Source organism: Sturnira hondurensis, unplaced genomic scaffold, assembly GCF_014824575.4.
Source record: "Sturnira hondurensis isolate 20B ecotype Veracruz unplaced genomic scaffold, ASM1482457v3 Scaffold0007208, whole genome shotgun sequence".
NCBI classification, from domain to species: domain Eukaryota; kingdom Metazoa; phylum Chordata; class Mammalia; order Chiroptera; family Phyllostomidae; genus Sturnira; species Sturnira hondurensis.
In genome coordinates this window covers 5,179,627-5,206,627 of record NW_028079839.1, presented here as the reverse complement: position 1 = coordinate 5,206,627, position 27,001 = coordinate 5,179,627, and the positions used below count along the sequence as shown (strand labels likewise).

The following is a 27,001-nucleotide window of genomic DNA, read 5'->3' as shown; positions in this document are numbered from 1 at the left end:
GGCCCGTCTGACCCGGGGGGGGCGGGGGGGCGCCGCCCCGGCCTGCACTGCCTCCCACCCAGGGACACACACGCGGCCCTTACCTGCTGCTCTGTCCCCTCCGTGGTGCAGAGGCCGCTTTTCGTCTTGGTGTGAAACGTTTCAAAGGACAGATGAAAGTGTTGTCGGATACGCTGCGAATCGTCACACATCAGAACTTCATTAAACCCTCGGGTCGGAACAGTGGAGACGCGTACAGCCCTACCTTAGCAGAACCGCTCTCTTCCTAAGCACCAGGGCTGACGCCTCAACAACTGGGATTTGTGGACCGAGTCACCACCAGTGCACGGTATGAGCACTACTTACAATAATGTACTTCTAACTGAATGTGAACCACAGTGGCCCTGTCATTAATTCAGGGTGAAGAGTGACTGGCACCTGAGTCTGTCACCAGCCATGGAATCCGTTTGCAGAGTGTGCGTGAGCCGGCTCCTCCCCCTGGACTCGGTAGGGCCCAGGTGCGGATCAGGGACAGCGAAGCCCCAGCGCTTCACGTGGCTACAGCCTACGGCTTTGTCTTGGGAATGCGAGTGGCACCCCCTTGTGAGCAGCCATGCTGTCTGGCCAGCCTGAAGTGCAGCCCAAAGGCAGCGCGCGCGCACACACGCGCGCACACAGTGGCGGGCATGGCCCACTCCTCCGTGCAGCGGCGTCTGCCCAGCTCCTTGCCATACCCTTTCTCCGCGTTGTGGGCTCAGGAGTTCCCTGGCCTTAACTGGTACGTTGGATGTACGGTTTCTACAGAACCCAGCACAGTCGGGAGTCTGGGGATGGGCACGCTCGGTGCTGCACAGGCCCCCACCCCACCATCGAAGGACAAGTAAGTGCCAGGCTCCTCTGAAACACAATTCCGTGTGACTTCATCACATGCGCTTGAAGAAAAAGGTGACACTGAGGTTCGGATTAAAAACACTTTGGACAGCGCGTTGCCTTTATTAGGTGGTTACACCAGAAGGTGTGCTGGAAGGTACAGTGTGTGGGGGTCAAGCTGCCTGAACCTGCTCGGCCAGTGGCCCCGGGTGGAAAGCACAGCTGCACCTGAGGGCCCTGCCAACCAGCAGAGGGCTGAGAAACATGGGACGAATGTCCTGTTGGGTGTCACGTTTTGGTCTATAAACTGGAAAGGATGGCTCAGATTTCAATAAATACATTTATTCTGGGTAGTGGCCTTAGTGAGCTCTGTCCACCAGTCGAGCGGGTGCTCCACGTGCGCCGTGACTCCGGTGGTCCCCGGCGGTGTGGCTCCTGTCCAGGCAGGGAACAGGGTGTGCGCCCCTGCGCCCCACCGACAAAAGGACGCCCCTCCCCTGGCAGACACCGCCGGCACAGCCATGCAAGACGAGATGCTGTCCGTGCGCTTCCTAGTTGACCTTGTCCTGAAATATGTACAGGTTGTTGGTGGCGGCCACGGCAATGACATTGTCGGTGGGGTGCCAGGCCGTGTGCAGGATCTTCTTGTTGAAGTCCAGGCTGTCCACGCTGATCTCGTCCTTCCTCCTCTTCCCACCTGGACACACGCGTCGAGGCTTCAGGCTGGCGCGAGGCTTGCTGTTCTCTCTGGAAGCTTCCAGGGTCACGTCCCTCCGTGTGTTTCTGTCAAACATCCGGAAGAAGTTGTTGTAGGAGCCCGTCATGATCGCGCTGTGCAAACAGAGAGAGAAGTGTGTGAGCCTGCGGGCATTCGGGGCCGAGCCGTGCGGCCGCCTTCCGGGAGCCCCGTGCTGCATCGCAGAGCCAGTCCTAGACGTGAGACAGCAAGGGCGACCGGTCAGGAGAGAAGCGCATGGAGAAGAGCTTACTGAACTTCATACGTTTAATAATCGCGTCAGTGAAAACGTGTTACAGAATTAGAGTAATGGATACACAATTTTTACTTACATTAATGTACTTTTGAAAAGGTAACCCTCCCCCTGAAAACAGTCCTTTACGTGTCATCTGTCCCGGCGGTGAACAACAGGTTACTTTGTTTTCAAGCCCGCACCCCTGTCCCATGTCAGTGATTCCAGGTTGACACCCATGCTCACGTTTGGTAGACATCAGCCTGACCTGTCGCTACAGCCTTGTGTACAGGTAGGTGATCAAAGAGTGTATCTGGAAGTTCGTTATTTCAGAACGTGTTTCCACATGAAGCAACACGTCAACAAGGTTGGAGAAGCCCCTGGAGATGTGTGGGAGACAGAACCTCGTTTCACAGCGACCCCCGGATGCAGCGCTGGTTCCTCAGGACTGGTCCTCGCGGCGTTCAGCGCATCCCACCTCGCCACGGGGGATTCCGACTGTCCCGGAGAAGCCTCTCGTCTCCTTCCAGAGCAAGGGGAGCAGGACACTGAGTGACAGTGACTGCTGCCACGACCTGACCCAGTCCAGCTCTGCAGAGACGTGCAGGCGACCCAGTCTGGTTTCTCGCGGGGCGGAAGCCCAGCCATCTTCCTGTCTCCCACCGTCCAGGAGCCCTGAGAGGGAAGCTAGGTTTCCCTATGAAGCTCCAGCTGGTCTGGGCCGTGGGTGAGCACGTTCGTGTCTGCTTGACCTCATCCAATTGCACACCAGAGAAAAAGATCCACCGGGCCTCTTTTGACTGTGGGAACGCTGCCAGACGTGGGTGTGAGTGGACTCCCAGCAGCCTGGCCCAGGCCCAGAGCAGGGGCCCCCTGCACTTCACCCCATCCTCCAACAGAAACTTCCAAGCAAAAAGACAGGGGAGTGTTTTTGAGAATGAAAGAACAAGTAAATGTTACTGGAAAGTTGAAAGTTCCTTGGAACAGGTGATTTAAATGGACAGTGTATTAACTCAGAGGTACTAAAAAGGAAACAAAATGTGAGAACAGGCGTGTACCCGCCAGGCACTGCCGACAGTCAAACACCACTGCGCCCCCGCGGCACAGCCACTTGAGCCAAGGCGCCCACCCCACGCTGGTCCAAGCCCTGAAGAGTCATGCATCCTGAGACCCGAATGCCACCCCAGGCGCTCGGCTGCCACCTGCCCCAGCGTCTTCCTGAGCCATCGTGGAGTCTGTGTGGCTTACTCTCCACAGCAACTTTCAGCCTCAAGCTCTGCTGACCTTGCTGTCCCTCTCTGAGGCCACGTTGGCCTGGTGGTGCCCTGTCTGGGTTCGGTTCCTTCCTTTAACCTGGAACACTTCTGGCACTTACTGCTTGTTCTGTGCTGTCTGATTCCGGGACCTGCGTTCTCCGAGGGGAAGTTCTGTCATCTGCCGACACACTCACGTGCACCACCTGCAGCTCTGGAGCCCTGAACCCGGGGTGTGCCCGCAGAGGCTCTCTGCCGTGGGTGCCGCATGCCCCTGCAGGCTTTGCCAGAGTGGCTCTCAGGTGCTCTTTACCTGGTCCACTTGCCAGGTCCACTTTGCCCGTGTCTGCAGGGGTTCAAGGGCAGGCTTGCTTACCATGCACTGAGGAAAGCTCTGTGCACACTGCTGTGACACAGCCCACTGACAGTATGGCGGCATCTGCCGGGGCCCCTTGCATCACTCCTGTGGGGCCGGGGAGCCACGTGGACCTGGGAGTCCCATCTCCTCAGCCACCGCCCGTCAGATGCTAAGGGGAGGCATGGTGGCTTGTAGGCAGGGCACGAGCCCCAACCTGAGGCCACGTTGCTCCTGCAGACGCCCAGAGTACCCCGCCCTCAGGACAGATGTGCAGCAGGCAGACTCCACGTGGCTGTGACGGAGGGCAGGCTCATGGCCATGAGTCTCAGGATTATCATCCACCGCAATTCAAGGCTGCAAACGGATTCCTGAGACCCCAACTGAACATAGACAGGGCGTCTGTGACCCATGGGGGCCCCAAATGCCTGGCCTGCGTGAGCCCACAGCTGGCGGTCCTGCTCTGGGACCGTGCGAATGGAGGTGCTGGGGCCCTGGCGCCCTTTCCACCCCTGCCCTCGTGAGGGCTCCCTCCCCGTGAGTTCGACTGAGCATGTGAAGAGGTGGGAAGTGTCAACACAACGTTTCTGGTGTTTGTGCCGAAGGGCTTGGCCATTCCCTTTCCTCCAGAGCACTCTGTGACACACAGGTCTCCTAAAGATGACGCAGGGTCACAGCCTGGAGCAGAAGTGTCCGAGTGACACTGAAGACATGACTCAGCAGTGCTGTCGTCAGTGAAGGACGGGCCCCGAACAGACCACCGAGGCATCGGGGCTGTCCCATCACCAGTCCACTCAGGACAGTGCCCTGGCCGCCGCCGCTGCCCTCTGTCCCAATGTGACAGCCCGGGGACCCGCTGCTCCCCACCAGAAGAGGCACACTGAGCTGTGGTCACCCACACCCTGACTAGCGAGGGACCTCCCACCTCCTCCTCCTTCACTCGGCTGGGAGGGAGCAGGAGATGAGAAATCCCACTCGCTGGGGATTAAAACACCTCCAACACAAGCCCAGTGCTGCGCTCACTGTCCACACCCTGCAGGAGCCACGGCCAAGGGGACAGTCGCTCGGGTGTCCCGCTGTCCCCCACAAGACTGCCACCCCCCCGACGGCCTGGAAAGCCAAGGCCATAGTCGCCCGGTGCAGCCCACCTGTCCGGGCCGCTCCAGCAGCCCTCGAACTTGTCGAAGATGCAGTCGTTCTCGTACAGGGAGCACAGCTTGCCTCGAAGGTACTCGTGCACCTAATGAGACCACAGGGTGGTTAGGGGGTGTCAGGCTCGGGGGGCGGGTCCCCGCGCAGCAGCCTCACCTGGTGGGTCTCGACGGGCCGGCTCTCCATGTTGAGGTCCCAGACCTTCACCGACAGGTAGTCCCGGGTCATCATGTACCGACCGCTGTGACTGAACTTCACGTCGGAGATGGAGGAAATGATCTCTGAGAAGAAAGACCTGCTGCTTGGATCTTCAGGTTCTTCGAAAACTGAAAAACAATGTTTTTGGCTTCTGTTTAGAGACTGGACAACAAGTCATTCTGATGCCCTGCAGGACCGGCTGGCTCCAGCTCCCAGGGTCTGCACGCTCCCGGTCTTCGAGTGCTGCGCCGACATTTGGACAGGACGCTTTGCCGCCAGCAAACGCCAAGGGCCCGTCCCACCTGGACTCAGACCAGCGCCCCTGTGGGCGGGGCCTCCACGGTTACCTGGAAGAGCTCCTGGGCCACGCTGGCGTGGGGCCCGGTTAATGAGGAGCCATGCTGACCAGAGGCCGTCACTGCAGACGCCTGCATGTCCTCTTGGCACCAGGCCCTGACAAACAAGGGCAGCCTCGCTCTGTCCCTATCGTCAGAAGACAGGAGTGACATCCTACAAAACACAGGCAGTGCATGCAGAGCTGCTGAGAACACACCTCACCCTCGGCTAAGTGACCATGACCTCCACTTGGGCACAGCCGCTTCACCGACCCACCGGCCCACCTGGTACAAGGGGCAGAGTCGACCCTGGCGAGTCGGGACCACTCCTCTCAGGAAGAGCCTCGTGCTCCTTGGCTGACCTGCCTGCCTCCCAGGCCTCTCAGTGGCCAGTCTGAGGCCTCTGCCTGCACTGTCGTGGAGGTCATGCCCGCCCGAGCACTGGGTACAGCTGTGCCTGCAGCTCTGTCAGCCTGGGGCCAGGAGGTCCACACGGCCTTTCATTTTAAGTGGCTTAAAAAAAAGGAGCCCTGATGGCGCTGTATGCGAGGCCCACTTTACGCAAGCGGGTGGCAACAAGCAGTTGTTCACAAAGACGCTGACAAAGCCGCTCACTGCAGCTGCTCGCGTAGGGGTGTGGCCATGGAGACAGAGGCCAGGGCGCCTCCACACACGCTGCTCGGAGCCAGAGTGCAGGACGGGGCTGAGCACCCCGACGCCAGCCCTAGCGCTGCTGCCATGCTCACGATGGGGTGCTTGGGCGCTGGCTCCAACGGGGCGGCCCGCCAGCTGCCTCCACAACACACGTCAGCCCCCACCCTGGCTTCTATGAAGTCGAGCCTATTTATGGGTAAAAACGAAACCACACCTCTCCGCACCAGAAGGAAAGCCAAGCGCGGGATTCAAGGGCCAGCCTTCCCCAAGGGCCGGCTGCCAGCGAGCGGCGGGTAGGCACTTACACTTGGAGTGCCGGTCGCACAGGGCGGAGGAGCGCATGTCACACAGGCGGACGGTGCCCTTGCTGCTGCTGTACACAAACACATTGCACTGGTGCGGGTGCAGCTCGGCCGCCGTGATCACCTCCGTCAGCTCCTCCATGTTCGCGGGCTTGATGTCCACGATGTCTGGGAGTACGGTTAAGGCAGGAGCCCGGCGGCCACAGCTCTTCCACAGGCAACCCCGCGGTGAGGACCAGAGATTCGCTGCAGGCCCAGCCATTGCATGCAGGCCTCCGGGAGCTGCACACTGACACCTGGATCACACACTCACTCTCACACTCACCAGTGCTCTCCTCCTGCTGCTGGGGCTGCGGACGTCCTGAGGGGCCTCTGCACAGACCACAGACTTAGGGACGGTCATGAGAAATGCAAGCAAGTGCCCACCTGCATCAAAGTGCCCTCCTTTGCCCATGAGTGACCACAAACGACCACGCCCAAATTCCAGGAGGCCCTGCTGCCCCCATCTCTGCTGAGTGAGCAGACCAAAGGTGCTTGTGCAGTGCTCACAGACACACCCGGGTGCGAGCCTGCTGCACGGTGTCTGTCACAGGGAAGGGCCTGTGAGCGGGCTGCGTCAGCGAGTTCCCCCTGTGTCAGAGTCCTCCCGGCTCACTAAGGAGAACGGCGCGTGTACGACAGAGAAAGGCGACAATGGGCAGTGACGACACTCACAAAGACGGGCATCAAGTTAACGGGAGCCCACGGCTCCAACGAGTGGTGTCTGGGTGAAGGGACCCACGCACAGGGACCCCCACCGTCACAGATCTGCACACCCGCTCACAAGGGGAGACGCCATAACGCGCAAAGACAAAACGAGGTGCGGGTGGGGGCGCCGATCCACACTGGGCAGCAGGCTGGGACCTGTGCCCGCCGTCTCCCTGCTTTCACAGTGACCCACGAGGCTGTGTGGGAGAGAGGGGCTCCCGGAGCCCAGGGGCTGGGGGCTACGGCCATGGAGCTGCACTTGGGCCTCCTGACCACCCCCCGCCACTGCCAGGCACCAGGAGCATCACATCACCAGGCCGGGGACGAGCCGGTGTCTTTAAAAGGTGAGGTGCCCCACCATGGGCCAGACGCAGGCGCAGAGTCCCCCTCCCTCTGTAACACCCACTCGGTTGCATTTGGAGGAAAGAATGATTAAAAATCGGTGGGTTTAAAGGAGAGTAAGGAGAATGCGGGGGCACGGGCGTGAATGTAGGAATCCTTATTTGGGACGTTCTGTCACACCTGAGAAAGGAGAGGACAGGAGTCAGACACGCCGCCCCGATGCCGGTGGCGGGAGGGGCAGGGCCTCCTCTGACTGCAGGGCCAGAGGCTGCAGCACAGTGACAGTGTCCGCACGGACCAAGTCACCAAGACAATAACGGACGGCCGCCGCTGCGAGTTCCGTGAGGAACGCTAGAACTGGAAGTCACACACACGCCGTCTCACAAGGTTCTCGTGACAGACCAGACACGCACACGCCAAGCCGGGACCACAGCAGACCAGAGGCTGAGACCACACAGGCCGGCTGGACAGCGCTCCCAAGTGTGGGAAACCTGACTGCTTGACATGTACCTTTCACAGGTCCCTGATTTTCTGGGGAAATCAGTAACTTTTATTTTATTTATTTATTTATTTATTTAAAATCAGTAACTTTTAAAACGCGTGACTAGCCAGTAACATTTAATTTTCACCCTAAAAATAACAGTAGCATATATCACTTAAAAGGTGAATTTTTGATTATTCCTTAAATAGCATGTCTTCTAAAATAGAATTTGCCCACGATCTGTCACTTCTTGGGTTGGGTAATTAAGTGTCGTTCTAACCAAGGGTAATATTTTCTATTAGCAAATTTAGCAAAACAAAAACAAAACAAAAAACAACCCCCACCCCCCCAAGGCAACTCTGACCTATCCTGTGTGTGCTACTTAGACCTGCCTCCTATTCAATCAGGAAGGCAAGGGACTTCGGCTCTCCCATCAGAGAGAAATGCCCCCCACAGGCGAGTTGCATTTTTAGGGACACTCAGCCCAGGCTGGAGGCAGCCAGGACAGGAGGGGTCAGTGCTGAGAGTTCCCTGTCGGAGGACAAGCCCAGGAAGGGGAGACCTGGCCAGCGAAGGATACTGAAGCTTCTGTCTGTGATCTCCAAATGCCACAGATTAACCCTCAGGTCATCTGCAGAAAGATACGTCTCATGGTCGCTGTTCACGGAAATAGAATTTATATGGTATGTGTGAGCATTTGCAAAAATTCGTCGTGGACTTGCTTCTACCATGAGGTCCATGGGCTTCAATATCGGGACCTAAAAACGAAAGAAACAGCAATTCAAAACAAGACCACAGAAACATGTAATCAGAACACAGCCGGTAGCAACAGGGACACGCCTCCATTTACAGGTAAGTGACAGTTCTGTACAGGTAATGCCCAAGCTGCTCCTCGTGGCTGCTACCGCACCAAGGCTGCCACTTTCTTGGGGAAGCGAAGATTAAACTGGCCCCTAAACAAGCTGCCTTTGGGGCCCTGATGCCTACTGATGTGGCTTCACTGTCCCATCCGTCCCTGTGACCAGGAGCCCATTTCTATGTCTACTGGGGGCCCGCTGGCCACCGAACACAGGGGAGCTGTGGAGGGTTCGGGGCTGGAGAAGAGCACAGGAGGGACCCTGGGAGCGGGGGGCACCCTTCCGCAGCCTGGCACTGGCTGCCCGGGTGTGTTCCCGGGGCTGCTCACTCAGGCCGCAGAGGCGTTTACTCCAGTAGAAGGGTTTGAAAGGGGCACGGACGCTGCGCCTCTGGGACAGGCAGCTGAGGCCAGGGCGAGCTTTGCGGGGGACAGGACACCTACACAGAGGTAGAACCGGGGAAAAGAGCTCACAAGGGTGAGAGCAAGGGTCGCCGCCTGGGGGTGGGGGGACACAGTCGTGGGTGACAGCGTCCACACGTGACAAAAAAAAGTCCAACATTGCTGACATCTAGCAGAAAAGAAGGAACTTTAAAATCAGAGTGAAAAATGAATGATCATATTCTTTTTGTAGTTCAAAGCCAGGAGGGAGTGCCTCAAACAACCAGAAGGAAACCTCTGGGTTTCATCTTCTCTGAGCAAAACCACTGGGGAAATGAGCACCGAAAGACTGCCCTCACTTTAAACCAGCTCAGCGCTGACCACACGCCTGCACCCTCTGGAGGACGGGATGCGGTTTGGGACAGCCAGGTGTGCCCTCCACACGATCATGTCCGATAAAAACACACCGGACACTTACTTGGCCGGCTCCTTTCTGACACTATGATGACGTGAGAGAAATGCAGACTTCAAGAATAGCAACTGTCCTAGACAACCCGGAGTCCATCCTGAACCTTTAGAGAGGCGGTCAGGGACTCAAATGCGGGCCTGAACTCGGCCTGTGACCCGACCTCACCATATGATAAATAAGAGCAGCTCCTTCTCTCATCCTTCCCAGGCCACCAATTCCGCCACTTTATTCAAGCCAAACACCAAAACGCAGCTTGGAATTAAACCAAGGTGGGGACTTTCAAAGACAGGCCCATGCGTGGCACCTGGGGTGGTGAGCAGGTGTGGTCAGAAGGAACGGGGGTCCTGAGACGACAGAGTGCTCAGGCAGGTGGCAGCTCGGAGGACAGGCTGGGGCAGGACAGGCTGGGGCAGGAGAAAGTGTACCCTGCAGGGCCCCACCCTACTCCCCATTCATTACTCTGGGTGGTTTATGGGAGTGGCTACATTTGGTGGCTATGGCCTGGTGTCACCGTCACTAACACTCCACACTACCACGAGTCGTGGACGCAGGAGTGGCAGCATGGGGCGACAAGTCACCTAGGGACCACCTCTTGCTTCCAGTCTGGGTTCCACAAGCTCCATCTGAGTATGTCACACAGCTTTCTGGTCTTGATGCCCTGGGAACAGGGTGACCCTACTGACCTGAGAGGCCTCATGATGATTATCCCACTGTGCACGCCTCCTTGGCTGCCCTCACACGACCCCATCCCGGGGCTCCTGACGCTGCGGCCCTGCCTTTGCTGCAGGGCTCGGGCTCCGTCCTGTGGGCCCGCTACCCGAGCACCCCGAGTGCACCCAGCCCAGGAGAGCCGCGGGCTGGCATGACACAGACATGTGCAGGCCCAGCATCACTGCAGCGGGGGGTGGGGACAGCCCCGTCTGCCATTCCGAGTGTGGGTGCCACCCAGCCCTCACTGACAGCCGAGCAGGCCTCCACACAAAGTGGCAGCTCTGTGCCAGGTGCCCTCTGCATGCCACAGGGGCTGGTCTTCCTGCAGCTGTCCTGTCCACAGTGGCACTTTTTGGGTCGCAGGCCTGGCCGTGATGCAGGTGGTTTACCTCCCTCACATTTATGGTACTACCCATGGCATGCACCAACAGGCCAATCACAAGACCAAGATTTCAAGTTTTGCTGTATTTCCTCAATGTTAAAAATGTGAAAAAACCTAGGTATCAGAATTGATGAAACACGGCTATTTCATACTGTGCCCAGGGACACCGCAAAGGGAGCGGAGAACCGGACAATTTAAAAAAGTAACAATGCTCATGGCGGACGGGCAAGGACTCTGAAGCACGAGGGCCTGCCTCAGTTAACCCAGAGGAGATCAAACTCCGCCGTCCGAGTGTGCCCGCCCCCATCCTCCTGTCGCCCCTCCCAGGCGGTCACCCCTCCCAGGCGCCACTCTGAGCCTGCACAGGGAAAGGGAGCTGACCCACGGAGAAAGACTCTTGCTGGGAGCTTCAGTCTTTCTCTCCTGTTCACTCTGTTCACTGAAGATGGAGTGTGACTTGTGCTCACACACGCACATGGGACGGCTGCAGTGGCACAGGTGACTTTCTGAATCCAGAAGGCAGGGCACAGCTGACTTGGGCATCACCCTCAGTCACTTTACAGAAAGAACCGACAGCGCAGAGAAAGTGGAATGTGTACCCGCAGTGCTGTGATTCTAAACGGGTCTCGAAGTCGTCCGTCTTCATCTTTCAAGTTATAACCTTCTGCTCTTTTATCCCGTTCACTTATTTTCCACAATTTAATAGTTTTATCTGAAAATAAAAACCTCATTCTCCGTATTAGAGGAAAAACCACACCATGCCCCACTCTTGGTTGGGTCCTCCATCAGGAAGCTCTGTGTTTCTGATTCTGGGTGAAGCCTAGTTTCCCGCAGAAGCAGCACCATCAGAGCCGACCACGGGGAGGGGCCGGGGCGCTGCCCCCACGCCAGGGCTTTCTGTTCCTCTCATGAGTGGGAGCTATGGGGGAGAGTGTGTGTGTGTCTGTGGACTTTGGTTTCCAAACTATCACTTGCTTCCTAGTGAATAACTACCCTCCCCCCAAAGTGTAAAGCAGAAATAACTTCGGAACAGGTTAAAATAAAGAAGAACGTACACATAGAAAATTAAAATCCTAAAGCAAACAGCCATTAAAAACAAAAGCTCTTACCATTTGTAGAAAGTAGAAAATGAGCAGCATTCTGTTGTGGTAACCACCTAATTTTATTAATTTTTTCCTCAATTTCTAGACTTTTCAAATAGTCAAACTCTGGTTCATGACTTTGAAAGGTACTGTAAACATTATATTCTCCCCTAGAATGAGGGCGGCTTTTGTTCTGTAAGGAAACACGAAGCTGTTTTAATGAACAAGCACGTTGCAGGAGACACGTTAGCACTACCAATACAAACATCAAGTGACCACACACATTTTTGAAAGTTAAAAAATCCTGGGATAACAAATGGTCCAACAGAAGACACTCAAAACCAAGCTCCTGAGTAAGCAGAGCAGCAAGAGAGACAGCGCCCGGCCCCTCTGCTGTTGCTGGCAGGGTTCTGGGACAGCCAGGCCCCTGCTGCAGGACCTGGTGTGGCTGCCGCCCCCACCCTGGCACAGGGTAAGAGCAGGACCACAGAGGAGACCGTACAGAGCCTGCCCGCTGCAGGGATGGGCCCAGCCATCAGCTGGAAGAGCTGGCCAGCCCCGAGGCTCAGCCGACAGGGGTGGGGGTGCTCAATGCCAGGCCCCTCCCTGAATACCGCTCAGCGGCTGCAACAGATGAGCTGGCACGGGAAGCCCCGCACCCAGAGACCCATAGCACAAGACCGCTCACGCCCATTTTTAGCGTACGGAAGCACTCCATACGCTGAAGTGCAAGCAGAAAACCAGGCTTGGGAAGACGCATGCTGTCACCAAAATATCACCCAATTCTGGGAGGCAGACCATCGAGCTTGGTCCAGCAGTAACGTGGAAGGAGAAAATGGGAAGGGCACAGCAAGAGCTTCATCCACACAGCAAGAGTTTTCTTTCTCTTTTATAAACAAAATCTGGCTGGTGGGTTCACATGCATAGTTACATTCATCTCTGAAATCTTCACTTACGGCCAATGGTACTTTCTATAAATATTACACATTTCATGATTAAAAACAAAGATGATCAATATTTTGTTAATTCTTGCTCTACAGTGAGTGTCTAAAGCAGTCTCGTTTTTAGGTGTCTAAATGTCTGATCACTACGCTGTACACCTGAGACCGACGTAACACCGCATGCTGACCGTCACTGAAGACTGGCTGAGCGCGCCTCTGTGTGCAGACAGACGCCACCCTGCATCTCTGCATTAGATTTCGCAGCATCAGAAACCACCCCCACAGGCTATGCACACGTCTCCAGCGCCGGACTCTGCCTGTGCTGTGTCTGCCTTGAAGCTGTCCTTGGTCAGCAGGGCCGAGACATCACTGTCCCCATACTCCCACCCCTCCACGAAAACATAGACCCCAACAGGTACTTCCACCTCACAGACGAGGACAATGGGACCAACACATTGAAAGGAAACCTATAGAGTCAGTCAGTTCCGAGCCTTAAGACATCGATCTGCTAAGAAAAACAGTAGAACGTGAACTAGTAAATGGTGCCTACGTCTACGAGCCGCCAGCACTTCTTGGCCCCTCCCTCCCAGCACAGGGCCCAAAGTGGCCAGTGGCACTCCTGCCTGGGCTAGGAGAGGCAAAGGCAGGAGCAGCAATAGGAAGGGGCCCTGTGGGGACTGGATTCTGAGCAGGACTGAGCAGAGCCTGGCAAGCCAAGAAGGGGATGAGGCAGGCAGTTTGCTGCCGTGGACCCACGGACCCCCGCTGCACCCAGACGGACTCTCCCACAGCGCTGGGGGCTGCGGCGGGGCAGTCCTGACGCTTGCACACTGCAGCACCAAGCTGCAAGGCTGGGCCGCAGAGCTCTGTCCTCCAGCCCCCTCACGGCAGACACACATGTGGGACAGGGCTCCCCGGACAGAGGGCTCTGCCGCTACAAAGGAAAGAAGCTCAAGCCCACAGTGCTGACTCTGCCTCTTGCCCCTGTCCTACGTGCCTGGCCCGCTCGCCCAGTGCCCTCATGGCCTGGCACCCTCCCTCCCTGGGCCCAGCAGCAGCCCCGCGTGCCCCACAGTCTAAGGGCCCAGACCCTGCGTGAGGTGGCCTCTGGCCACAAGCTGCAGCTGTTTCATGTGGAGGCGCTGTGACCGCACCAACAGCACCTCTGACTATGGACGCAAACACAGAGGTTTGCACTCTGAAAACTCCACCACTCAAGAAACCCATCAAACTGCTTGCGTTTCATCACCACCCGCCTCACATTCGGAGCTAGTTTTTTGAGCTTCAACGATGACCCACAAAAACAAGAAAAACTCATTTTCTGTAAGGACACCATCAAGGTGGAAAACTGAGGGAGCTACACGGGACCTCTCAAATTTGGGACAGCTGACTCAGCAATCTGGCGCACAACTCTTCTGCTAAGACAGTAAGTATTCCAACACCGCCACCCTCGCTGCCTCCCTTGAAAAGGGTCCAGCACACGGCTCTCCTTCGGCTGTGCTCTGTGGTCACCCACCCGTGCGATTAGAGTGCTAAGCTGTAAACTTACCAAGCTGTCTGTGAAGATTCAGAAAGATGAATGACTGGATGTATATAATGATCACAAAAGGATTCTCACCACCCCAGTCAGAGAATCAGGATTGAAAAACTTTGTACATTTACATGGCCATAATGAAAACCGGAGTCTCTCCCCATTTACCCCAGCAACGTGCCCCTTCTGAGGGCCAGCCCCAGACACCCCTCGGCCCCTCTGGTGGCGTGTGCCGCCCACAGACCTCCCTGGAAGAGAACAGAAGTTCTTGAGCCCTGATACCAAAGTTTCACCATGAAAATTGAGAGATCAGGATTTGGAGATGAGGAAGTGCCCACCGGTCTGCCAGGGAACAGACAGGAAGGGCCTAGCCGTGAAAAATGAGACACACTGTCCGGGGAGGGGGTGGTGGTGGAGGGTGGGGGGCAGCTGGAGCAGTGGCGTGGGGACATGACCTTGCTGCTTCCGGGTGTCCTCAGAGCAGCTGGTGAGCCCCCAGGAGTGACGGGGTGGGCGGGGCCGTCCCCACTCCCTCTACGTACAACTGAACACAAGGGTTTCCTTTCCCTGGCCCCCCCGAGAGGAATGTGAGCTGGTGCTCACGAGTGAGAGTCACCTGTGGGGCCCTCGCAGGCCTGCTTCTGAGGACACTTCCCCTTCCTGCACTGACAGCACAGCCCCTAAGGGGTGAGGAGGAAGAGACGCCAGACGACCCCCACCCCTACCATGACCCGGGCAGTACCCCGTGCCTCTGGACCACAGGCCGGCACTGGTGAAGGGAGTTCATGGACAGCCCTCTGATGAATTACATGATGAGAACACACAAACACAGCAGCCCACCCCCTACTCCCCCCATCTGGCCCTGACGGCGCGGTGACAACCTGTGGGCAGGACATGGACTGTCCTCCTCCCCTGAAGATGAGGGCACTGACTGGGGCCCCATGGCCAGGCAGCACTGAGCTGAGTACAGATCACCCGGACATGATTCTGGAAAAGAGAGTCTGTGTGGTTAAAGTGCTGTCACAGACTGGGGACATAACTGTTCCTCCTCCTCGTCCGTGATCTATGAAGGCCGACTCATTTCATGGGGGCATATGGGTTGTCAACTACTGACCTCTTGTTCCCGCTGAAAAATAACAACTCTGCCACCTTTGTCTCCTGTTGCAAGAAGATCTCCAGAGTAATTAAATTCAACAGTTGAGATGATGTCAGCTGTGAATAAAATAAAGAAGCAATTAACCAGGTTATGGTGGTGAGAGATGTTAAGGTGAATATCAAAAATCAGTAAAAAAAAGTCAAAAGATAAAGACATATAAAATTTTCTCCCTGGATAAAGTCAAATTTTCACAGGGAACTTGTAATTACCATGCAGCCTCTTCTTGGTCTGAGGCCCAGAACCAATGAGCACACAGGGATTTGCGGGTTTTGCTCATGTGACCTGTGCACCAGGATCAATCCAGACTGGGTCATCTGCATGTAAGGACAGAGGGCAGAGACCTAGAAAATGAATGCTGAAGAGAAAAAACTGGTCCCAGGAGACTGCTAATTTATAGTGCATGCCTAGTATTAACCTTTAAAATAAACCTGACTGTTGCAAAACATTAACAGACGCACTGTGATTTCCACGCAGTAACTTGGCTGGCTTCTGCACAAAAGGGCATTGCAGACAGTATGAGTTCTGTCCTACTGTCTGGGTCAAGTCACCTGGCCGACAGTGATGACATCACTACTCAGTAAGACACTGTTGGGCAGATACCTGAGACTTCTGACTCGATCAACACATAATCAGCTCCCTAGGGCACACAGAGGGCAAAGCCAAGTGCTGGACATGTCCTTAGGGGTCCTAAGTCTAACGCTTGAGTGAGAGGGAGCAGATCTGAGTTTGTGGCAGTGAAGATACTGAATCAAAAACCCCCACACTGCTCTGAGGAGACAGCACTGTCCCCGCCCCCCTTCCTCAGCTTCTGCCCCAGGGCCCACCCTAGGGCCCACAGAACCACGACCCTGGTGTGGGTGTGGTCTCCCCAGGGGCTGCTACCTCTGTCCTCTCTCTGGCTGCTCTGAGGAAGGCCTGGTTCACTTCAAAGGGTCCCCAATGGCTGCTGGGGCACCAGCGCAAAGGGCGTGTCCACCAGCAAATGATAACAGCCCGAGGGGCCGCAGGGCCACTGAAGTCTGTTGCTGAATGGCTGTCACACAGGATGTCCGCTCTAATCAGAAACAGACCCCAATGCTGAAACCACTTGAAGAGCCCCCCACAAAGTAGCCACAATATAATACAATTCTTAAAGGTATGCACAAACATTTCCATCAAAGAACTGTAAAATGATTTCTTACGGCACTGGCACCACATACAAACTTTAAAAAACATACTGAATTCTATTGCCTGGGATTTCTTTTTTCTTTAAAAAACAAAACCAAAACAAAAACAGTTAGACTTGGGAAAAGGATTAGGCCTCTTGTTAGAAGCATTATTTTTCAAACTAAAGTACTCAAGATACCCTATTCTGCTCAGATGAAACCGAAATTCTGCACTGGACTAAAAGGATCAAAATCCGTGTCATTTTTCCCAGGAGTGCACCCTATTTTGTAATTACTGGCATCCTGGCTGTCAGTGACCGTCAAACCTAATTAAAACAGACTGACTCTTTTAAAAGAAAAGGTCCCATGATGGCCGGGGGTGAGGAATTATTTTCATTAAGCTGTGTAATACATAGAAACCTAAAATTAGAAAAATCTTCTCTAGTTCAGAAGGATTCTAAAATTGAAATACACATGCAAACTAAATACTAACGAAATCATAAAACCAATAAAACTTAAATTACCGCCATGAATCCAACGTGATAAATACTCTGTTACAACACTAGGCTGACACTAACAGCGGACGTCCAACAGCGACGGAGGGCCCCAGGATGGCACCTCAATGTACCAGGCACTGCACAACAGCGCACGGCCCCGGCCACCCCAGTGTGGCCCTGCAGAGCGAGGCTGCTGGGTGACGTGCAAGCAGCCCACCCTGGGACATGCCTCCGTGCGACACGCTGCCTGGTAGATGCAGAAACACTATTGCCCACAGTGCCCTCCATGGAGCATGCTTGGCAGCCCTGCATGTCCTCCCCAGACTCTGAGGCGGTGCGGCGGACAGCATACTGCTGCTCATCCCCTTTCCCTCCCACCCGCACCGAGGCAGACAGCAGGAAACCAAAGGGGCCCTGTCCACAAGGGGACAAGAAGAAGGGCCGGAGGAGCAGGGACTGACCAAGTCTGTTCAGAACTGGTGGGCTCCCAGGCTTGCCCCACCCTGGCAGGTGGGAGCACACAGCTAATCCAGATGTTGCATCTCAAATGCTGACCGCCTGAAGGGAATTGTTTTCCTCCGTCCCCAGGGTTCCCCTCCCAAATGTTAAAGCCCTGGAGAGAAGCCAGGAAGGGTCAAACCCACAGGGGTCCTTAAAGAAGGGACCTGCTACAGCAGGCAGCTGAAAAGCCCACCTGCACACAGAAAGTGCCTGTGGGTCCAAAGCGGCTCCATCTGAAACCTGAACCCACAGCTCAGAACTGGCTCATGTGCAGGAGGAAACCCAAAGTCAAGAAGGAATGTGCAGGAAAGAGGGAGAGAGTGGCAATAAAATGTCAAAGAAATAATTCACGGCCCCCACGCTGGCCAAGTGCTGGACAGACGCCAGGAGCCACTCTTACCAGGCACACCCCGGCATTAACCCAGTGGGCTCCGCCAGTCTGCGGAGCCGGCTGCCTGGCAGAGCAGCAGGCCCTGGGCACTGTATCCCTCTGGCCCTCGGCAGGACTCCCAGGCAGGAGGTCAGTGACCACAGCCAGGTCCCTGGAGCAGGAGCAGAGTGCTATGCGACAGGAAAAGCAACAAGGCAGTGCTCTTTGAAATTCAAATGTAAGACAAGAATTTTAAAACCTCATACCTCTTCCAAAGGGTACAGCAAAAAGACAAAAAGGTAGCCAACTGGGAATAACAGCTACTCAGAGGGTCAGGGTAGGGGGCCCATCACCCAGCTGCCAAGTTCCAGAAAGACAAGCGAAAAGAAAGGAGAAATCACCAAAGGACCAAGGAGTTTCCCAGGAGGCAGCACATGGGCTCCAAACTGACGGAGCCTGGGGGCAGCCATCGACTGAGGAACAGACGCAGGTGAGGCGCACGTGCCAACACCCAAAGCGCCAAGGACAGGAGGGAGACTCTCCAGCCCCCAGAGTCAGCCTGGAGACAGCAGTCCCAGCTGGAGCTGACCGTGGCCAGAAGAGGTCACGGGGCAAACATGCTGAGTGTCACCTCCTGGGTTTGGGAAAAGTCACACAGTCTGTCAGATCTGCTGAAGTGTCTGTTTAGAAGAAAAAAGCACTTGCCCTGGCTGGTGTGGCTCACTGGATTGAACGCCAGCTGGCCTGGGAATCAAAAGGTTGCCGGTTCGATTCCCAGTGGAGGGACACATGCCTGGGTTATGGGCCAGGTTCCCAGCAGGGGGCGAGACGCAACCACACATTGATGTTTCTCTTCCTCTTTCTCCCCTCTCCTCTCTCTAAAAATAAATGAATGAGTGAATGAATAAATAAATAGTATTTTAAAGAAAAAATAGCACTAAAGTCACAGGGACTCAGCATGTGAAAAACTAGGTTATCATCAGCTCTAGAAAAATAGCACTTTAGCTCATTAATAAACAATACTTACATAGTCAACATGATACCGATGTAACCAAGACCTCTAAGAATTCTCAACTCCCCCCCTTTTTTGAGGAGGGACAGGTGTGGGTGGTAAGGTGATATTAGATATTAGTAAAGAAAGTTCTGTAAGACGAGCTGACTAATATATTCAGATTCCTCCCTAAGAATGAAAAGTCTCATGAGGATGTCAGGTAAACCGTGTAATCCCCACTTCCTATGGTCTACAATGACATGGCGCTCTGGGACATTACTCGTTCACACAGAAGAAAAAGTGGCAAATATTCTACAGACACAAACAAATGTGTGTGTCAGCATAAGTACATTATATACATGTATTGCCTTTCTAACTACGTGTTTTTAAAGCATATCATCAAAGACCTTAAGAAGAGACCCGACATGAATGGACAGAAAATGAATTACAAGTGTCTACCAGATATAAAAGTGGAGAACCACCTCCCGTGAGAGACAGAGCAGGAAACAGAGCGAGCAGGGTTCTAAACGCAATCTGAAGGCACCCCAAGTTGAGTTTCTACAAATTCTGACCAGACTGAGTAAAATTAGCAAAACATAAAATCAGTTACTAAAAAAAGAGTTTGTGTCAAATTATGCTAAGATGAAAATGGCAGAAGTGACAGCAGAAACCCCACCTCTCTGCCACCAGCACACAGTCGTGACCAGGGTCCTCCTGTGTGTCAGCCTTGGCCCAGTCGCCCCCAATGCCCAACAGGTTGGTCAGTGGTTCGATTCCCAGTCAGGGCACATGCCTAGGTTGCAAGCCAGGTTCCAAGTAGGGAGTGTGTGAGAGGCAACCACCCACTGGTCTTTCTCTCCCTGTCTTTCTCCTTTCTCCTCTCCAAAAATAAATAAAATCTTAAAAAAAAAAAAAAAAAAAAAAAAGACAGCCCTGGCTGGTGTAGCTCAGTGGACTGAGCACGGGCCTGCGAACCACACAATCGCGGTTCGATTCCCAGTCAGGGCACATGCCTGGGTTGCAGGCTAGTTCCTAGCAGGGGATGCATGAGAGGCAACCACACATTGATGTTTCTCTCCTCCTCTTCCCCTCTAAAGATAAATAAATAAATAAATCTTAAAAAAAAAAGACACATATAGTAGACTTAATTAACTCCAGGTAGGAGAGTGTATGAAATAGGAACAAAAGAATTAAAATTCAAGGTTTTTAAAAAAAATATTTTATTTGTTTATCTTTAAAGGGGAAGGGAAGGACAGAGGAAGAGAGACATCAATGTATGGTTGCTTCTTGTGCATCCCCTGCTGGGAACTGGCCCCTGCCGGGAACTGGCCTGCAACCCAGTCATGTGCCCTGACTGGGAATCGAACCGCGGTTGTCTGGTTCGCAGGCCTGCTGCACTCAATCCACTGAACTACACCAGCCAGGGCTAAAATTCAAGGTTAATAATAAAAAATTCAGATTAATATTCATAACATATAGATGGCTTTAAAAATTTGATTTTCAAAAAGCACAGTAGAACTCACGAGACAAACAGAGTCAGTTTCTAGAAGGAAATACAAATTCCAATACTGGATATGCCACTGACATAGACCAACTCTGAAGACTGACGTTCTCCGCACGAGTGGGGAGAAGTGCTCTGGGGGAGGGTGAGGTGGCGCTGCCTCTGAAGGGCAGCTCCGCAGCAGCGGAGTGCAGACAGGAGTGGCCCCTGGCAGTGTGTCCTCGGCCGCTGGGTCACCATCCAGTCTCAGGGTGCAGATCAGAAACACAGAGCAGCAAGTTGCAAAACAATGTTTATAAGATTCACATTGTAAGGAATAAAAGAATTACTGCTCACATACCAACTACATTTTAACATAAAGTTAAAAAAACGCATAAGGCATTGTCTAAAAAATAAACACACGCTTCAGATCAGGTACGGCTGGGGAAGACCCCAGGACAGCAGCAGAGCGAAGAGACGCTTCCACTTTCACTCTTCACGCATCGATACTACTTGATTTTCTTTGACAAATGCTCTGCATTTGCACACTGAAATAAAAACAGCAAAGCCCAGTGAAGGTGAGGGGCAGTCCATCCCGAAAGCTGCCCTGTTCTGTTACTGCCACTGCTACCAGCAAGCATCCCACCGGCAATTCTCGGCACGTGCTCCACGGGCCCTTGTACACCCCGAGAACCTCTCAGGGGTCCACAAGGTCAAACTGTTCCCCTAGGACCAGCGCATCCTGTGCTGTCTCCACTGGGTGTCATCCGCCTGGCGAAGCCGTGTGGTGCAAACCACTGGCACCTCAGCCCCGGCCATGGCGGTCTGTGTGGCCCATGCCACGCATGTGCAGCTTCGCTGGGGAACGTCCTTGATGGACAGTAGGACGCACTGTACTCGTCCCTGTGCTGTAGGAGGCGTGTCTCGACCCCTCCTGGTGGCACAGGGGCACGCATACAAAGCAGTCTGCGGCACCACGGGGCTGCCCCGGGGAAAGCGCACACAGGCGTCTGTGCTGCCAGCCCCACTCGCCGCCCCGCCCCGCCCCACTAGGCACGGACGCTGTTTTCTTTGAGAGCCCAGCCGACCGACCATGGTGGTTCAGACTTGGGTATCTGGCAGAAATTTTCTTGAAAGTGAACAAAGTGAGCCTCTCACTTCACAGAAAACAGCTAAATGACATTGTTTATTGCCAATGATAAAATCCAAGCTTTCAAGAGAAAATTAGAATTTTGGAAACTGTATTCATTACCATTACTTTGACAGCTTCCCACCGTAAGACTTTTCTGATGAGGTCAGTGGTGATATTAACAAATGTGATTCTTCTTTGCACAGTGAAATGGATCAACATTGACATAATCTGAACAATTCAGTGTAGGAAGGAAATTTCCAGTGACCCAGGTGTGATGTTAGCAAGTCCCATACACGAGTAAGAGATCCAGTTGGGTACATGACAGAACTGTGGGTTTTAATGTAACAAGACAAAGAGTCCACTGGCAGATTCGGGCTCTGCGGTGTAACTAAACTGGAGGAAACCATCACCCCCAGGTTTGTTCCATTATTAAAGAAGAGCATCAACTACAGAAGGCAGCTATTACGTCACCCCTTCCTTCTCTAACTACATGTAAGTTGAGGCTGAATTTTCTTCATGTATTCCAATTAGACAGTTGCAACAGACTGGATCAGAAGCACATCTGAGAATCCAGCTGTCTGCTACTCCGTCCTGGACTTACACGGGTTTGCAAAGTGCAAAACGATGCCAAGCTCTGCACCAAGTCAGTTTTTCACTAAAATTGCTATGCTACCATGTACTAGGTTAATTTAAAGTGAAACACACGCTTTCAGTTGTTCTGTTTTGATTTCAAACACAAGAAATATCAGTAGCTATAACCTACATGAACGAAAAAGCCTGAGGGTCCTCTCGGGACCACAGGCTGAAAACCACTGCTCCAGCCTAGGGCTGGCCAACCGCAGCGCAGGGCCCCACCCTACACAGCCACCCTGTGCGTGGCGGTGCTGAAACACCATCACGCCTCTACTGAGTGGGGACTCGGGCTGCTTTGCTGCTCCAAAGGCAGAGCTGAACCCAGCAGTTCCAACAGAGACAGAGTGGTCTGTGAAGCCTGGGACACTCACTGTCTGCCCTTTCCAAAGGAGGCGGCAGGCCTCTGCTTCAGAGCAGGCCCATGCTCCCAGCCTTTATTACTGCAGCGACGCTGTGACTGGCATTTCTGCCTCTGTTCTTACTCCACTGGCCAGAGTGACCTTCCAAAAAAGTCCAGTTGATGTCCCTCCTCTGCTTAAAATCTTTTTTATTTATTTTTTAAATTTTATTTATTTATTTTCAGAAAGAGGGGAAGGGAAGGAGAGAGGGAGAGAAATATCAATGTGTGGTTGCCTCTCACGTGTCCCCCACTGGGAACTGGCCTGCAACCCAGACATGTGCCCTGATTGGGAATCGAACTGTGATCCTTTGCCTCACAGGCCCGCGCTCAATCCACTGAGCTACACCAGCCAGGGCTAAAATCTTAACAGCTTATTCTCGCAATTACTTTGCGGCTCAACACCAAGTCCTTAGTATGGTAGGCAAGGCTTCTGCGCAGCACCCCAGGACCCTGCAGACCTGCCCCTGCCAAGCACTCTGGCTCCCCAGAATGCACCACACTCTCTCCAATCTCCGCTCCAGCCCCTGCATCTAGCACATTTCCCCCCTTCCCTTCCTCTCTCTTCCCCCCCACCTCCAGTCTCTGTACAGGCACTTCTGTCCCATTCTCTCGACCAGCTGACCAGCCCTGATCTCAGAATAGTGCAGTGGCCCACCTGCTGGTCAGTCTGTCTGAGCAGACGGCTTCGAGAGGCAAGAGCTGGGTTTCTCTGTTCCAACACCCAGTACCTGCAGCCCTCAGGACACTGTTGTGGCCTTCTAAGATGAACTCCACTGGAAGCCAGCCCCACACCCTTCATGATTTGAAACCAACTCTCTGGAGAAAGGTAGAGAAGTTGTCCTCCTCTGTAAGATGCCAGGTGATGGTTACCAGGTGTGGCCTGCTTGCCAGAACCTCCCCTGCACTACCTGGAACGTTCCTATCGACCCTGTTAACGCTCACAGGGATATCACCTGTTCTACAGTGGAGCCAGCACAAGGCAAGTACCCTGGCAAGTGAACACTCGGCTAGTGAGAGGTTCGGGATGGATCTGTACTGCCTTTCCACAGCCCAGTTCACACCAGGTAGAAGACACAAGCCCGAGCCACCTGAGAAAAGGGAGGAGCAGTGAGCAGCACGCAGCCAGCTGCTGCACGTGCTGGTGTGCCCATGAAGGGGGGGCTGGACCGTGAGGCAGGGTGTGGGCGGGGGTGGCCGAGCAGCGCCTCGCTGGGAAATGGGCTCTGAGATGGATTTGGAAGGGTGGGTAGGATACACAAGACAAAAAGAAGATTCTATGCTGGCAAAGGCATAGGAGCAAAACTGAAGGGATGAGAATCAGTGCTGAAAAATAATGCAAAAAATGGCAGGTTAGGCACAAGGGGAGGGATCTGGGGTGAGTGGAAAGATTAGAAGGAGGTCAAGAAAAAAACAAAAAACGGCTCTTTTTACACTTAAATATAGCTACAACGAAACACCTAACACCTTAAACTACGCGAGAATGAATTAACAGCTGTACCCAATATTTGCAACAATTTACAGGTTATAAAAGCACTGCACGATGTTTGATCTTAGCAAACACCTTCTGACATAATTTCTAGATAAGCAAGTCCAAGTTCAGAGTGGCCCTTCAGATTTAATAACTGGCAGACACAGCAACCCAGAACTTCCCACGGAAACAACAGACTTTTATCCAGGAGTCCGCCCTGGCTGGAGTGGCTTAGGGGACTGAGTGCTGGCCTGCAAACCAAAGGGTCACTGGTTCCATTCCCAGTCAGATGGGCACGTGCCTGGGTTGCAGCCAGGTCCCCAGTATGGGGTGTGTGAGAGGCAACCACACATTGACGTTTCTCTCCCTTTTTCTCCTTCCCCTCTCTAGAAATAAATACAATTTTTAAAACCAGGAAGTATGATTTAATGCCACTACAAACCTTGCGAATGTACATCTGTTCATACAACCAACACCAGTGAGCTTTCTGCACATTCAGCCTGATTTCAGACACATGACAATGAACCTGGGCTCAATAAATACGCTGACTGCACTAAAGAATCCATGCATACCTAATTCCTAAAAGCAGACTTGGCTCATGGAATTCCTACATTAAACTGCAAGCACGTCACCAGATCGTTTTCTTCTTTGCTATGCATGTTCCCCAGAATGTACTTTCCTAAGTATCAGTATGAGCATCAAGCAAACGGAAATCCCGGGGTGGAATGTAGACATCAGACTGGGAATAATTCAAATAACCACACACTGTGTCCCATTGTGACTTAAGAAAAAAAGTCAGTGATAAATACTGAATGCTGTTTTCTATAAGCAGGAAAAATCAGCTGTCCCACTCTGAAGGTGACGATCCGATGGAAAGTCTTACCCCCACAGCTGCCCTGCTTTGCTGATTCAAAGCAACACACTCCCCACATGCCAACATCTTTGAAACTGGATCAATCTCATGTTCACAGAAACACATGACTTCCTGATATTGATGCCCAAGTGCCCTTGATCGTTGTCACCCTTCCCCGATGCAACCGTTTCCTCCTCTCGTGTCATCCACGCAAACCCCTTCAGAGGGCTGGCCCTGCCAGGCTCCTCAGATGCCCAGGTCACTTACACAGTGCCCTAGACTCATGCTTGAGTTAAGCAGATAAACCTTTAGTTTCTTTTCGTATTATATACCTAGAAGACTCTAATTTAAAGCAGTAGATCAGATCATGGGTTAAAATACTGATGAAACCAAAATCATCAAGTAAAAAACCAAAGACTTAAAACTATAAATTCTGAGATGAAAGGAACCAGTTGTTATCAAGTTACATAAAAAGACATATGAAACCAGGGGACAGTTCATTACAAAGCCCCCTCCAGGCACCCCCCACCTTTGTGCCAAGGCCAGAGACCCAAACCGCCCTGCAAGAAGGCAGCTCGGTCCTCACAACAGGCTGGGCAGCAGGGTTCCGCGCCACCTGTCTGACCCACAGACGTTCCCAGTACTTCTGTCTGCACCTCTTCTTCACGTCCTCTGGATGGGCCATCCTCCAGCCGGCGCCGACCCCACAGAGTCTGGCCACGGGCCCCTTTAACAGGATCTCGTTTCATGTGCTTTCAGGCGCACCGCCCCGCAGTTCCTGGGCATGAGAGTCTCCGAGCTTCAGAGCTGCCACACCCCACAGTGGGGCTTCTGCACACTGGCCCAGAAGGGTCAGGGAAGCAGCACAGCACAGGCTCTGGATGGCCCTGGATGTCCGGGGCGGGGTGGGGGTGGGGGGGCCCGGGGGCCGGGTTGCAGACTCTGGCTCTGCCCGGCAGTGGCTGCTGACCAAGCCGCTGGCCCTGGTGCCCTGGCTTGTGCACGTGAGACGGGAAAACAATGGGTGGTCCCTGCCTTCCGAAGTTGTGTGAGGATGGAGGTGACGGTCACAGGTGACCTGCAGCGACCTCCTGGGTGGGGCCTGTGCAGGAGCTGGGCTGGGGTTTGGGGCGCCGAGCCTTCCAGCTGAGAAGCTCACGCTCTGCTGAAGCGAAGGGCGCTGATACGAGCTGATACGGGCGGGCAGCACCGGCAGATACTGCCCCGGGAAGGCCTTCCAAGGGACAGGAGTGGTGCCTGGTGACCTACACATCACGCGCGAAGCACCGGCCCCTGACAGGTTCCAGAAAGCGACCCCCACTTAGAACGCGCTGCTCGGAGGCCCCAGCCAGCAGCCGTCTCCTGCCCCCCAGGAGCCGCGGCCAGGCCCCCCGCGCGGCGCAGACCGACAGGGACAGCCTCGCACGGCCGCGCTCCTGAGGGACGGTCTCGCTCTCCAGCTTCGGAACCGACGACGGACACAGCGGCAGCCCCAGCAGCGGGGGCGGAGGGGGAGAGCCAGCGCGCCCCCGCGAAGCAGCCCGGACGCCCCACTCGGGGAGGCGGCCCTGGAACTCCGCCCGTCGGCCACCCCGGGGACCCAGCGCCCCGCCGGCGTTCCTGGAAAGGGCGCGCGGGGCCGCCCCAGGGCCGCTGCCTGCCCGCCCAGAGCCCCGGAGCCGCCGCGCTTCCCGGTCCGCGCCCCCTTCCTCCGCGGGCGGCGGCTGCCGGTCACTCGAGCCTGCGCGTGAGGACCGGCAGCCCCGGCCTTGGCGACCGGCCCCTCGGGGACCGAGAAGCCGCGCCCACCACCAGCCCCGGGGGCCGAGTCGGGGTGCCCGCGCCCCGAAAATCCGCAGCGACTCCAGCGCCGCCGAAGCGGGCGGCGGCCACCTGCGGAGAGCAGCCCGAGGGCGAGCAGCGCCGTGACCTTGGCTCCGCGCGCCGCCCGCGCCGGGTTGCGGTCTGCGGTTCGGGCCTCGGCGCGCACGTTCCCGGCGGCCACAGCCGCGACCCCGGGGGCTGAGGGGCGGGGAGCGACGCGGGACAGCGCGGCCCTACCTTCCGCCACGTCCTCGTCGATGGCCCCCTTGACCTGCGAGAAGCACCACTGCAAGTCGTTGCCGCCCGCGGGGCAGCCGCCGCCTCCGGCTCCTGTGGACACACCGGGCGCGTCAGGCCGCGCGGCCCCGCCCGCCCGCGCCCCCCGCCCGGCCCGGCCACTCGCCCCCGCTCGGGCCCTCACCTGCCATGGCCGGACGGCCGGCGGGCGCCGAGGCGGCGGCGGACGAAGCAGGCGGCCCCGCGCAGCTGCTGCCTCAACACCTCAGCCAGGCCGCTACTGCCGCCGCCGCCGCCGCGGAGGAGGGATTTTTTTTCCCTCTTT

The 27,001-nt window shown here is 54.8% G+C and overlaps 1 protein-coding gene across 2 annotated transcripts; it reads right to left on the bottom strand.

The window, feature by feature from the left end:
- Positions 1–936: 936 nt before the first annotated feature.
- PPP2R2D (protein phosphatase 2 regulatory subunit Bdelta) lies at positions 937–27,001 on the bottom strand. 2 transcript variants are annotated; one of them, XM_037051227.1, is made up of 10 exons: positions 26,861–27,001; positions 26,677–26,769; positions 15,104–15,201; positions 11,545–11,710; positions 11,035–11,147; positions 8,217–8,394; positions 6,070–6,234; positions 4,734–4,903; positions 4,574–4,665; positions 937–1,680 (listed from the first exon to the last, which is right to left on the bottom strand). In XM_037051227.1, the coding sequence occupies exons 1-10, from the start codon at positions 26,865–26,867 to the stop codon at positions 1,401–1,403; spliced, it is 1,362 nt and encodes a 453-aa protein (XP_036907122.1). In that variant the 5' UTR covers positions 26,868–27,001; the 3' UTR covers positions 937–1,400. The 2 variants fall into 2 exon arrangements, with proteins under 2 accessions (XP_036907122.1, XP_036907123.1); XM_037051228.1 differs by lacking the exons at positions 11,035–11,147; positions 11,545–11,710.